This window comes from Crocuta crocuta, unplaced genomic scaffold (genome assembly GCF_008692635.1).
Source record: "Crocuta crocuta isolate KB4526 unplaced genomic scaffold, BGI_CrCroc_1.0 scaffold246, whole genome shotgun sequence".
Classification (NCBI taxonomy): Eukaryota; Metazoa; Chordata; class Mammalia; order Carnivora; family Hyaenidae; genus Crocuta; species Crocuta crocuta.
This window is the reverse complement of record NW_027531902.1, coordinates 3,827,287-3,840,382: the sequence shown is the minus strand read 5'-3', so window position 1 is coordinate 3,840,382 and position 13,096 is coordinate 3,827,287. Positions and strand designations below refer to the sequence as shown.

At 53.3% G+C, this 13,096-nt stretch overlaps 1 protein-coding gene across 3 annotated transcripts; it reads left to right on the top strand.

The window, feature by feature from the left end:
• Positions 1 to 256: 256 nt before the first annotated feature.
• Positions 257 to 11,764, top strand: MAPRE3 (microtubule associated protein RP/EB family member 3). 3 transcript variants are annotated; one of them, XM_077774169.1, is made up of 7 exons: positions 257 to 350; positions 7,131 to 7,258; positions 7,910 to 8,055; positions 8,668 to 8,869; positions 10,145 to 10,299; positions 10,426 to 10,578; positions 10,832 to 11,764. In XM_077774169.1, the coding sequence occupies exons 2-7, from the start codon at positions 7,138 to 7,140 to the stop codon at positions 10,898 to 10,900; spliced, it is 846 nt and encodes a 281-aa protein (XP_077630295.1). In that variant the 5' UTR covers positions 257 to 350; positions 7,131 to 7,137; the 3' UTR covers positions 10,901 to 11,764. The 3 variants fall into 3 exon arrangements, with proteins under 3 accessions (XP_077630295.1, XP_077630296.1, XP_077630294.1); XM_077774170.1 differs by having other exon boundaries at positions 257 to 496; positions 8,668 to 8,824; XM_077774168.1 differs by having other exon boundaries at positions 257 to 496.
• Positions 11,765 to 13,096: the final 1,332 nt, after the last annotated feature.

Here is a 13,096-nt window from a genome sequence, read left to right as displayed (position 1 = left end):
TCCAGTCCCTACCTGAGCCAATACCATCCAGATCCCTGTCCTGGATCTGCTGGATTGGGCCCGTGCTGGTTCCCCATCAGCCCTGGAACTATTCCACCTGCCCCCTACCTCCCTTTGACTAATTCTGCTGTGAGAGCTGACCCCCCATATGAGTCGGGTCCTTGCTCAGCCTTGAGAAGAAGGTGATTGGCTGGATGTGCCAGGGCTTTGTGACCCGCGGGCAGGGCTCCTCCAGGCCCTCAGAACCCTTCACGCCTGCCTGCGCATATTGCCTCCATGCAACCCCGGAAAAACCTGGATGTGTGACCCAAGGGGACAAGGGGTAGCAATTTTGCAGATTTTCCGGACAGGTGACTTCAGCACCCCCCGGGCCTGGGCAGGAAGGGTTAACCCAATGACAATGGGCATAGCCCCACGTCAGGAGCGGGAAACGTTTTGGCAGACTCCTCAAAGTTGTCCTCTGATCCGCCAGCATCTCTTCCAGTCCTCCTGGCCGGTAGGATGACATCTACAAAATGGAATATATGGGAAACCTGGAGTTGGGGAGGGATTGTGGTCAGAGGCCCAGCTTCAGGAAGCCCAGATGGCTGTCCCCAGGCAGAGAGGGCAGACCTCTGTAGTCTCTTTCCCTCCTGGACTGGCCTTCCTTGGTCTTGGAGATCTGAAGCTGGATATGTGTTGAGCACATGCTTCTCAAACAAGTGCCCTTGGGTTCTCACTGTCTGCCCCAGTACTGCTGACAAACACTTACTGAAAATGTACTGTGTGCTACGCTCTGCTCAGCATTGTATATGTGGTTCATCTGATCCTCATAAAAGCTCGATGAAGTGGGGACTGTCCCCATTTGATAGATGAGGAAACTGAGGCCCAAAGCCAAACTGCTAGGAAATGTGAGAGCCAGGATTTGAACCCAAGTGTTCTGACTGGAGATCAGTATTCTTAACACAGCACCTTTTTGGAGGCTGCTGAAGGCATGCCCAACACCCACGACAGGACTGAAAGACCTGGTGTGTCTTTCATAACCGTGCTGGACAGAGGGTAGAGTCCTGGCAACTGCAGGGGCTTCTTCTAAGGACCAAGGAACTGGGGGTGGATTTCCCTGAATTGTCTTCAAGACGCATTTGTAGAAGATAGATTTCCACTGACAACCTGAAAACAAAAAGCCAAAATCAGATTTAGGCTAGTGAGCTTTCAGAGTTCTATAGATTTATTTATGACTTAGGAATATAAATGCTTAGAGCTAATGTAGTCCTAGGTCTCTGGGAAGGAACTGGATGGTTTCTAGAAACTCTTCTGACCATGGATGTTGAGATGTAGTCATTTTCAAGTCATTAGGCTACACAATGACCAGCGGTTCTGCATCTCCGGATGGGCTACCTTTCCCATCTCTAGTAAATGCACCATGAACCTTACAGTCCTAGCACAGGAAATGATTTTGCAAAATCACCAGCTTAAACCTCCTGAACTTGTCTTTCCCATGACTCCAGACCTGTAGCAGGAGCCATGGCTCTGAAGAGCAGGCTTTTCCCAAGGCCTCATTTTCAGTCTGGTCCTAGAATGCAGTTTACAGCTGGCTCAGAGGGTGACCTACCACAACCCAGTCAGGGGCTGTTTCTCCTGATGGTCACCATGTGCCACAGATGGTGGTAGAAACACAGGCACAGGGAAGACCTCACTGTGGTAGCTTTTGAAACAGAGCCGGACCCCTTGTGCCGTTGGCTCCTGTTCTCTCAGAAGAGATAAAGCAGCTCTTGGTAACAGGTGTGTTAACTTGGAGTTTTCTCAGACTGTTTCTCTGCTTTTTTTTAATGTTTTATTTATTTATTTCTTAGAAAGAGAGAGAGAGAGAAAGAGAGAGAGAGAGAGAGAGCATGAGCAGGGGAGGGTCAGAGAGAAAGGGAGATACAGACTCTGAAACAGGCTCCAGACTCTGAGCTGGCAGTCAGCACAGAGCCCAACATGGGGCTCAAACCCACAGACCATGAGATCATGACCTGAGCTGAAGTTGGATGCTTAACCAAATGAGCCACCCAGGCGCCCCTCTCTGCTTTAATTGGAGGTGATTGGACCACAAAAGGCGAGATGCTTGGATAAATGCTTCATATATCTTTGCCCCCAGAAGCTGATCTGGTTTGAGTCTAGGTCTGAGTTAATACCCAATACAAAAAGTCATCAGAAGAGGGACCAATTGATGAGTTTAATGTGATTTGTGGCTTTGAGGAATAGAGAGGTTGATGTTCAGTCCAGAATGTGAGACCCAATGTTCCAGGCCATTCCAGCTGGTCCAGCTCTTAGGGGACGCCAGGGCCAGGAATAAGCACTCCATTCCACACCCCGTGTCCTGACACCATGAGCTTTTGACAGAACCAGGCTTTTTCTTTGAGGGACCAGATCAAAGTTAGGGGCTCTCTTTTTCTAAATTGAGCTAGGGAGAGGAGGATTTGGGGATGGGGGAAATGTTTAAGGAGGCTTTGCTTGGGACTTGGGTGCCACCTGCTGGCCGTAACTTAGTTGTATTTGCGGTGCCAACTCTAGGAAAGGAAAATGAAATCCTGCCCTCCCTATCAGGATGGGGGATAAGGGAACTAGGAAGCTGTTTCTTTGGGACCCTCTAGCAAGTATGACAGAAAATCCTTGCAGAGACCCCTGGGTACCTTAGATGAGTCCCCTTGAGCTAAAATGGACCCTGACCAAGGCAGAGAGTAGCCAGTCCTGAGTGGAAATAATGGCTCTGTTCCTAGTTCCCCCTACCAACCTCTTTCCCAAAAGCCCCACAGGAGGTAACAACATGATTGTTAGCCCTGAAAGGGGATACGTTTTCAACTTCCTTCTTGCAGGCCCTGTTGCCATTCTGGGGACCCTAGATTGAGGCTGATCAAAGGAGAATGCCCTCCCATCATCAGGCACAGCCAGAACTGAGAATTTCTGGCCAAGCTGAGAAGACTTTGGCATTTTTCAAGTACCTGTGTAGCTCTTGGTGACTCTTGGCACCCTGATAGCAAGGTCTCTAGTTGTATTCTGTGAGGAAAACTAGGCATTTCACCCATGTATCAAGGAGGAAGATGGCTAACACTTTCCCCCCTGGGAGGTGGCAACACTTCCCACCATCCCAGGCTATGCCACTGCAGTGTGAGCGAGTCAGTCCCGGCCAAGCCCCCATGTCAGATGAGGATCAGAATCACCTGGAGGGTGTGTGTATGTGTGTGTGTGTGCGCGCGTGTGCGTGTGCGCACGTGCATAATACATATGTGATATTTGTGTGTATATATGTATGTGTATGTAACTATATACAGGTGACTCTTAAACAATACAGGTTTGAACTGTACAGGTCCTCTTATATGTAGTTTTTTTTCGATACATACGGTGGGCTACTGTAAATGTATTTTCTTTTCCTCGTGATTTTAATAGCATTTTCTTTTCTCAAGCTTACTTTATTGTAAGAATACAGTATATAAAACATATATGAAATATGTGTTGATCAACTGTTTATGTTATCAGTAAGGCTTTTGGTCAACAGTAGACTATTAATAGTTAAGTTTTTGAGGAAATCAAAAACTTACATACAGATTTTTCAACTGTGGAGGGGGATCAGGGCCCCTAACCCCTGTATTGTTCAAGGGTCAACTATGCATATACACTACATGTTATACGTTATATATAAATATATCTTAATAAATGTTATGTGTAGTATATTATATATAGTTATATACATAATATATATAGTACAGTTATGTATAATACATATATAGTTATACACACAGACAGACACACAAACACACACATACTTGCACTTGGCAAGCATACATGCACTTGGGCTTCACTCACTAGAAAGTCGAAGGAGAATCCAATGTACTCTTCTCGTAAAGAATGTGAACCATCACCTGTTCAGTCCTGTGGAACCCAAAGAATGCTGGAAGACTCTTGAATTAGTCCTGGAGGACTAATTCTGACCTGGACCAACACCTCTGCTTGTATTCANCTGCCTCTGGGGCCTGGGGGAGAAATCATTCCCTTAGCTCCAGCTAGTGGAAGGCCAGTACCCACAACAGCCTATGCCCTCTGCGCTCAGCTCAGGCAGGCCTCTGCAGCCCCCTCTGGAGGCCTGGCAGGGTCTAACCACTCATATGAGGCCATTCAAGCCCATCTCTTTCTAACTCTGCCTGCTCTCTCCTGCCTGACTTCCTGTCCACCTACTGTTTTCACTGCGCTTTGGGGCCTTTCCTTATACTACTCTCCTGTGAGTTTTCCCAGTAAGACTATAAACTCCCCAAGGTAAGGGGCAAATCTTTTCTATTCCTCACAATCCCTAACTATCTAGTCCTCAAAATAAAATGCACTTTCCTCGATCCTATCCTTTCTGCCTCTTTGTCAAGTTTGGTGTCCATCCATTCCCACTAGCTTACTGATGTTAGGTGAGTTTCCTAGGAACGCAGAAACACTCTCCTAAATCCAGTCTCTGCAGTGATTGTTCATGGAGAATGGTCTGGAACCCACAAGTGAATGAAACATAGCCTGGCCATTGAGGAACTTACATTTAGGTGGAAGGGACAGACATAAGTGATTTCAAGAGAATTGACAAATGCTGTGATTGGGCATGTTCAGGGTGCTATAGAAACAGAGAGGGGCAGGGGCGCCTGGGTGGCTCAGTCGGTTGAGCGTCCGACTTTGGCTCAGGTCATGATCTCACAGTTCATGGGTTCAAGCCCCGCGTCGGGCTCTGTGCTGACAGCTAGCTCAGAGCCTGGAGCCTGCTTTGGATTCTGTGTCTCCTTCTCTCTCTGACCCTCCCCTGCTCATGCTGTCATCTCTCTCAGAAATGAATAAAACATTTAAAAATTTAAAAAAAAAAAGAAAGAAAGAAACAGAGAGGGGCAGGGCAGGGGTTCAGAGACAATGTCCTGGAGGAGCTGATGCCCAAGCTGAGTCCTAAAGGTTGAATGGAGGGAGGGGGTCCAGGCCAGAAGGTGATGAAAGATGATTCACAAAGAGGAGAGGCCGTGAGGAGGTATCACTCAGTCATTCAACAATTTTGCTGAATACCTTGCCTGCGACTGGCCTGGAAACCGCAATCTTGGCTTTAAGACCTTTACTGACAAGGGGGGCAGGCATTTAAACAAGTCCTGTGGTTAGAGCAAGGGTCAGAATACAGGGCACTGGGCTCAAAACCGCTGTGTAAAAGGAGACTCAAGTGCAGTCAAAATTACCTTCGGAAATCTCTGGAATTCCCAGCTCCTGAGTCCTTAGGAGCTCCCAAGACAATACAATAATTTTTGTTTCTGTTGGCTTTTTGCCCCGCCGGACCTCCCTTTCCCAGGGCAACAAAGGGCAAAACAAGAGGGTTTCTCTAGATGTTTCTCAAAAATGCCACTGAAGTTAAATGTGCTTCTAGCAAAGTTCCATTATGTATACTTGGGGTGGGGGTCGTGAGGGAGCACAGCCCAATGGATGCCAATGTAGCCTCCTCTCTAAAGCGGCTTCTCCAGTCTGTGCCTGCAGACCCTCTGCAGGAGGGGGAAAGGGAAGTGGTCTGGGCATATTTCTCCTTCGTAGAGACACTTTATGTATTACACCTAGAGAAATATTCTTCAGTCCAAGATAAGCACTCTCACAGTTCTCAAAATATGCTGTCCTTTCATCTATCTTCTGTTTCTTCACTTCTGATAAAGACCTAGTTACAGGTTATACTGCCCGATTAACTGTGCAGGTCCGTGATAAACAGCGGCTGACACTTGGCTGACTGCGTCTAGGGGAAGGGGAAGGAGGAGCTCATGCCCACTGGCCAGACGGGGGCGCCTCTGCCCAGCTCCAGCCATGGGTTGCTGTGCAGCAACAAAGACCCAGGGCTGCCAAAAGCCAGAAATCTCAAGTCGTTTGTGTGAAACATCCCAATGTTCAAATATCGGGCACTAATTCAAACGTGCTTCCAACCCTGTGAATGCTGAACAGCTCAATCTATAAGGCAAATTCAGCCAACGGGTGTCTCATTCATGACTGCTATGGAGCGTGGTGTGGTTTGGGCTACTTTTAAAGAGTCTGATGGCAGCAGTGTCAGGGATGTGCCAGGAGAAAGAATGGAGGCTGGAGGGACTTTAGGAGACCACTGGCGACCTTGGCCAGAGAGAGTGCATGCGTAGCCAGCCCCCAAGCAGCAGGAGAGGTAGGCAGAGCAGGGCACACTGACCCGGGCAGACGGCAGACGCAGGACTTGACGAATGATTGGATATGAGGATGAGGGGGCGTAGGCTATGTAGGCTAACCCCAGGTTTCTAATGTGCGTGATTGGGTGACCGGTGGTGACAGTCGCTGGGATAATGAGCATAACAGGACAGGCACGTACTGAGGGGAGGTTCTAGACAGGCAGAGCTCAGGTGCTTGTGGGTCAGCCAGCAGGCCATGGGCCACAGAAATATGGGATTTCAAGTCAAAGGAGAGGCAAAGGGTGGTCAGCTTTCTAAAACACAAATCTGGTCGGGTTACTGCCAGCTCAAAATCCTCTAATGGCTTTCCGTTGTCTGAACAGAAAGTCCAGACTCCTCCTCATGGAAAACAAAGCCCTTTGCAGTCCGTCCCTGCCAACCTAACTGTACCACACCCCAACACAAAAACCTGCTCCCCGGGCCTGCCGAACAACCCGGAGTCCCAGAATAAGCCACGCCTTTGTTCTTGCTACTCCTTGGGCCTGCCGTACCCTTCCACCCCATCCCTTTGCATGGTTGGAAAATTCCTAGTTCTTTCAGGTTCCAGCATCTCTGCTCCGAAGCCGTCGCTGACCTTGTCAAGCAGCAGAGATCACTCCCACCTCTGTGTCGGCTCTAACTTTGTATGTGCTGCTTTCACTGCCTTGAGACTCCCTTCCGTGGGGGTTTGCCTATCTGTAAACTCCTTGAAGGCAGAGACCACATCTTACTTATCACCGGTTTCTTAGCACATGTCTGGCATATAGCAGACCCTTGTTAACTGCCTGAAGAGGGAAATGCCTGATGGGTTTTCTGGGAGGGGAAAACCCCAAGGCTGGTCTGGAGGAAGATGCTTTTCACTTCCCCAGATGCCGTCCAGCTCCTTCTCTCCTTACAGTTAAAGAAGAGCACGAAGCCCCTGGTGCTGACCTCACCTGTCTTCTCCCTTTGCAGCTGGGGTATGGCCGTCAATGTGTACTCCACATCCGTGACCAGTGAAAATCTGAGTCGCCATGATATGCTTGCATGGGTCAATGACTCCCTGCACCTCAACTATACCAAGATAGAACAGCTCTGTTCAGGTAGGAGCCTGGGTGTGGGGAGAGCGGGCCCTGCTGGAGGGAAGGGAAGGGAAAGTGGGAGGCAGAGAGGCCACAGCAGAGAATGTAGTTTGTAATTAGGGTTAAGGAGGAGAGCAGCAGAGCCCTAAACTTGTCAAAGTGCTTGGAGGCGAAGGAAATGAGGGTCGTGGGGAATGGGAAGAGTCCAGAGGGGGGAGCAGGAGAGGCTCAGGAAAGGGCTGCAGGAGGCCAGGGGCTGTGGGGTACCGAGAGCTAGGACAGGCAGCGAAGCCAGCGGTTAATAGCATGAGGTCCAGTCAGGCTGCACTGGGCCCAAATCTCAGCTCTTCTTACAGTGTTGTCTTGGGCAAATCACTAGGTCTCAGTCTTCCTATCCATAAAATGGAGAGAACATGCCCTACCAAACTAGGGTTGCTGTTAGGATTAAATGACACAGATGCAGCGTTTGGTATGGTGCTAGCACACAACCGCATCTATCGGTTGTAATTGCTTTTACTCTTGGAAAGCTGGGAGGATTCTGGACATGTCTATCCTATGCGTAGGACTGACCCTGCCAGGACCAGAAGAGAGGAGACGAGACTGGGTAGTTTGAGGGAGCAGCCCGGGCAGGGGAGCCGCCGGACCCCCTCAGGCAGCTGTGCTTCTCCCCAGGGGCAGCCTATTGCCAGTTCATGGACATGCTCTTCCCCGGCTGTGTGCACTTGAGGAAGGTGAAGTTCCAGGCCAAACTAGAGCACGAATACATCCACAACTTCAAGGTGCTGCAAGCAGCTTTCAAGAAGATGGGTGTTGACAAAGTAGGTTCCTGCGCTCCCGGGGGCCCCGAGGAGCTGTGTGACCCTGGGGAAGAAGATGACCTGCCAGCCGGGGCAGCAGAGGCTGCTGGGGTCATTCCAGCTCTCACGCCTCTCTCCACCCTCCCCTACTCTCCAGAGGGAATGTCCCCCCAGCTCCAGGCATGGTGGAAACCCCACACTTGACATCCCGTCCTGACGACATTCCTACCCTTTCCTTCTCTCTCCCTGTGCGTCTCAGCAGCTGAGGCTCAGTGTACCGCTCCAATTAAGGTCCTTCTCTGTGGGGCCTAACAAAAGTCTCTTGGCTCACTCTCTTGCCTCCGTGGCCCCCAGCCTCTGGCTCCGGCAGCCCCCACCCCACACACATACAGCAGCACCAGGGGCCGTGGCCGGCTCCTCCCATGCCTGGAGGAGAGGGCTGTCTCTGGATCCCAGGCCCAGGCCACAGCGTGGCGGCTCCGGTGCCACGGGAGGCCCCCCCACCCCCCCGAAGGTGGAAGACGGCTACCGCCCAGGAGCTGGCTTTCCTGAGAGCGCTGGACCCTCTCACAGAGGAAGGCAGCCCTGCGGCAGCAGGTGGCTAAAGTTCTCTGCTTGTGTGGTCTATTTCAGATAATTCCCGTAGAGAAATTAGTGAAAGGAAAATTCCAAGATAATTTTGAGTTTATTCAGTGGTTTAAGAAATTCTTTGACGCAAACTATGACGGAAAGGATTACAACCCTCTGCTGGCGCGGCAGGGCCAGGACGTAGCGCCACCTCCTAACCCAGGTGATCAGATCTTCAACAAATCCAAGAAACTCATTGGCACAGCAGGTAACGTGCCCGAGCTGGGGGAGGGACTGTGGGGGGCCGGGCCGGCAGGGCTCCGCAGCCACGAGCGCCCCCTGGCCACCGGCCCGGCCCTGCCAGCCTAGAGGAGACTGTTATCACGGAGTTCAGATGACGCCGCCTGCTGCCCGCCTAGACCAGGGGGAGTCACAGTAGGGAGGACAGGGCCGGAAAGATTGCTACACACGGAGAGCCACCGGCACCAGCCACCGGGGGCGGTGGTGGTGGGAGGCCCAGGGCACTTGCTTTGTGCCTTGAGATGACGGGGCAGCATGTGATGTGGTTCGTCTGTCCAGGTCCATCCACCACACACCCTCCGTGTCCCCTGCCCACTGGACGCCCAGGGATAGGACTTGGCCAAGCTTCCCCCACTGGGATTCGATCCCCTATCGCAAAGGCCCGTAGCCCTGAGTCCTCGAGGGATGAGCCTTTTGAAAGGAGGCTGTGCCTGGGTTCTGGAGGAGAAGGGAGAGAAGCAGTGGAGCCTTTGGGGAACAAGAGGACTGGGGAGAGGCAGAGAAAGGAGCAGCCCCAGCATCTGAACCCGTCATAGCAGAGCCGCTCCTCCCGTCTGCGCTGCTGCCCCGCCTGGGCCTGCCCCCCCCGCGCCCCCCCCTCCACCTGCTTGCTTTGTGTTAGAAGCAGCCAGCTCTGCGTAGGGAGTGGCCACAGCGAGAGAAGACAAGTGGCCACAGCATGCCGGGCTTGCGGGGGAGGAGCCGGGTCCCTGAGGCAGGCCCAGCACACAGCACGGAGCCCATCCCGAGGCAGGGATGCCGGGAGGGGCAGGGGCCCTGAGACTGAGTTCGCCCTCCGGGAGGGTGGGGCTTCTGTCAGGAAAGACCCAGCAAGTGCCAGATTTGAGACCCTGCACCAGCTGCCTTTCCTCAGCCTCTGGGTGATGGTACAAGGGGGCCCGACCCTCCCAGCTTCCCAAAATCGGCCTTCCCGGTCCCCCTCACCTCTCCCGCAGGCCAGCTCTCCTCCACCCCCAGCCCTCATACCTTCTTTGCTTCCCTGCGGTCCCTGCTCTCCCAGGCTTGCCAGAGAGCTGCCAGGCTGCTGTGGTGTCAGTGTGGCCATGGCTTGAGGCCTAGATGTAGATGGCCCTCCTGAGTGGGAGAGGAGGGGAGCGGAGGGGAGGGCAAGAGTGCCTGCCTTTCGCATGGGCCTGTCCCCGCAGTCGTCACAACAGGCTGTCTCAGGCCACGCGAGCTGAGGGCTCACATGGCCCCCATCCAACCTTTCTCCTCTGGGCAGTTCCACAGAGGACGTCCCCCACAGGCCCCAAAAATATGCAGACCTCTGGCCGGCTGAGCAATGTGGCCCCTCCCTGCATCCTCCGGAAGAATCCCCCGTCAGCCCGGAATGGCGGCCATGAGACTGATGCCCAGATTCTTGAACTCAATCAGCAGGTGAGCAGGGCGGCCGAGGGTCACTGAGAGAGCCCTCAACGAAAGGCAGGACCTTGGGGTGTCGGGGTGGGAAGGGGAGTCCGGGGCAGGGACCTCCGGCCTGAACACCACCTTGTCCCCAAGCAGCTATTGGATTTGAAGCTGACGGTGGACGGGCTGGAGAAGGAGCGCGACTTCTACTTCAGCAAACTTCGAGACATCGAGCTCATCTGCCAGGAACATGAAAGTGAGAACAGCCCTGTTATCTCGGGCATCATAGGCATTCTCTATGCCACTGAGGTGAGCTCTGCCTTCACCCCCTCGGGTCCCAGGCCCACTGGGCCCTCCCCATGCTGCGTCTCCCCGCCTGCTCCCTGCTACCAGGGGTAGCCTCCCAGGGGCCTGGGGGAACGGGGTGAGGGGAGCCCGCTGAAGTCAGAGCCCAGAGTCACGTAAAGATCAGCAGGGGAGGTGGGACTAGCTCCCAGTGGACGGCTCCCCCTCTGCCCTGCCTGCCCGGCTCACCACCTCCCTCTCCCTTCCCGCCCTCCAGGAAGGATTTGCACCCCCCGAGGACGATGAGATTGAGGAACACCAACAGGAAGACCAAGACGAGTACTGAGGGCGGCTCCAGCCCTGGCTGACTGCTCGGCTGCCCGTGCCTCCCCATCCTGCTCCTGCCCCACATTATAATCCTTTCCTTACAGCTGGTCGGCCGGGTGCTTTGTGTCAGTGCCACAGCGCTGGGGAGGCAGGCGGGCAGCCAGGCTTGTGGGCACGGGGCAGGTGAGCCGACAGAGGCCCGGCGGGCGGTGGGCGACGCCTCTGTCCACTCCTCCACCCTATTTATTTCCGTTGTCTCTACGCTGTGTCGGCCAACACTTCCCAGGGCGCCGCCGCCTCCCGCCCCAGCCAGCCGCCCGCCCCCCTGACAGCCAGCAGCCGTATATTTGACAAAGTCATTGGTATATTTTTACTTACTGGATTCTCCTTGCACTTTACCTGTTCTTTTCCCAGGGCTGACAGCACGGGGCTCCGGGGCAGTGCGCCTGGCTTGGCTTCCCTACCGCATTGCTGGGAGCCTCTGCAGGACTCACCCATTCTTATTTATTTTGTCTTTTGACTTCCCAGTAGTTGAGGGGAAGGCTGATGTCGGGAGAGGGATGAGGGGACTGGAGGGGGGAGGGGGTGCCTGAGGCCCGGTGGTCAGGGAGAGGGAGGGGGAGCATGTGAGGGATGACAATGACCTCCTGGCACCAGGCTCACCCACCCTCGGCCCCCTGCCCCCAGCACCGAAGCACCCCAGCACTGCCCCCAGGCCCCCAGCCACTCCTTCTACAGCTTGGTTCATACCACACAGACTCTGCCTGGACCTTCCTGTACGTCTGCCTCCCATCCGCCCCTCCTCCCCGACCTCTGCCCGCTCGGGCCACCCAGCCTGCGTATGTGTTCACTTTTATTTAAATAAACTCGTGTGGTAAAAGTCCATGCCCTGTCTCCCTCAAATGAGCCACGGCCTGGGTCTCGCTGCTCCCCTCCTCCCAAGCACTCCTCTCTCAGAAGTGATGGCCATGAAGCACTGCACCACTGCCGTCCTCTGTCATGCGTAGAAACTGCCAGTGGCGCTTGGCCTCAGAGGCCAGCTCTGACCCGGTCCCCACCCCACAACCCTGGTGCCAGGGCTCTAGGGTAGGAAGACACGGAAGCCCCAAGCCCCCAGTCCCTGTGAAGAAACAAAGTTTGGGACCATGGCTGTGACCGTGGGCCACCCAGTAAAGTGGCTGGGAGTGGGGGCAGTAACAGAGTGGCTTGGCCGAGGGGGGCTTTGTTTCAGTCTTCTTTGGGCCAGTCAGGCCACATATTGTTACATACCTCACCACTGTAATCCAGCTGGGGACAAGGCATCATGTGACAGAGAGAGCTGAGTGGGTTCCGAAGAGCAAGCAGCCCCGAGTGTTGAGGCCTAGGACAGCAATGTCCCAGCGGCTCCTCCTCAGAACAAGCTCTAAGGAACTAGGAGTCAGGAGGGCTCACATCACCCACACAGCCCTGCATTCCTGGCGTATGCCCGGCAAAGGGCCATCGTAACCACATCCCAGAAGCCCAACAGGGATCCAGGCCCTGAAATGAATGGGAGAACCAGACCCATTCAGACAAAGTCATCTCATTTACTGATGAAGGGACCAAGGCCTGCTTCTGACATGACTTGCTTAAGGTGGTAGAAATCTGGATTAGACTTCAGACCTCCTGACTCATGATTCAGCACTCATCCCCAAAGACCACGGAGGTGTGACCTCCAGAATGTTCCTTAGCTGCAGGCTAGTAGTCCTTGTAGGTGTTTCCTCATCATCCTGAATATGATCAAACTGGGGTTGTTTCTCCTGTGACCCTGCTCCATGAGCCTCCGCCAGGCCACTACCATTTCTCTAATGACTCCAGACAGAAGCCTTTAAAGAAGCAGTTAGTTCCTGTTCATTCCTCATTCATGTCACCTCTTAAGCCCACACCCTCATAGATACTTCTAGCCCTATTCTACTTCTGTTGTTCTCCTCCAAGTTCCCTGCCTGCTTTTATTGATCTTCATGATTTTTAATTCCCTTGCCTAATTTCAAAGGGCTTCCCCTTCATTATTCCAGGTAAATATTATAAAATGTTAAAGTAAGGGCGCCTGGGTGGCTCAGTTGGTTAAGCATCTGACTTCAGCTCAGGTCATGATCTTGCAGTTTGTGAGTTTGAGCCCCGCGTCAGGCTCTGTGCTGACAGCTCAGAGCCTGGAGCCTGCTTCGGATTCTGTGTCTCCCTCTCTCTCTACCCCTTT

What these genes read in the sequence shown, in the direction of transcription:
- MAPRE3 (XM_077774169.1), top strand. Translation starts at nt 7,138, where the DNA reads ATGGCCGTCAATGTGTACTCCACATCCGTGACCAGTGAAAATCTGAGT. An exon ending in GATAGAACAGCTCTGTTCAG is followed by an intron (nt 7,259 to 7,909) that starts GTAGGAGCCTGG and finishes GCTTCTCCCCAG; the next exon opens with GGGCAGCCTATTGCCAGTTC. An exon ending in GCATTCTCTATGCCACTGAG is followed by an intron (nt 10,579 to 10,831) that starts GTGAGCTCTGCC and finishes CCCGCCCTCCAG; the next exon opens with GAAGGATTTGCACCCCCCGA.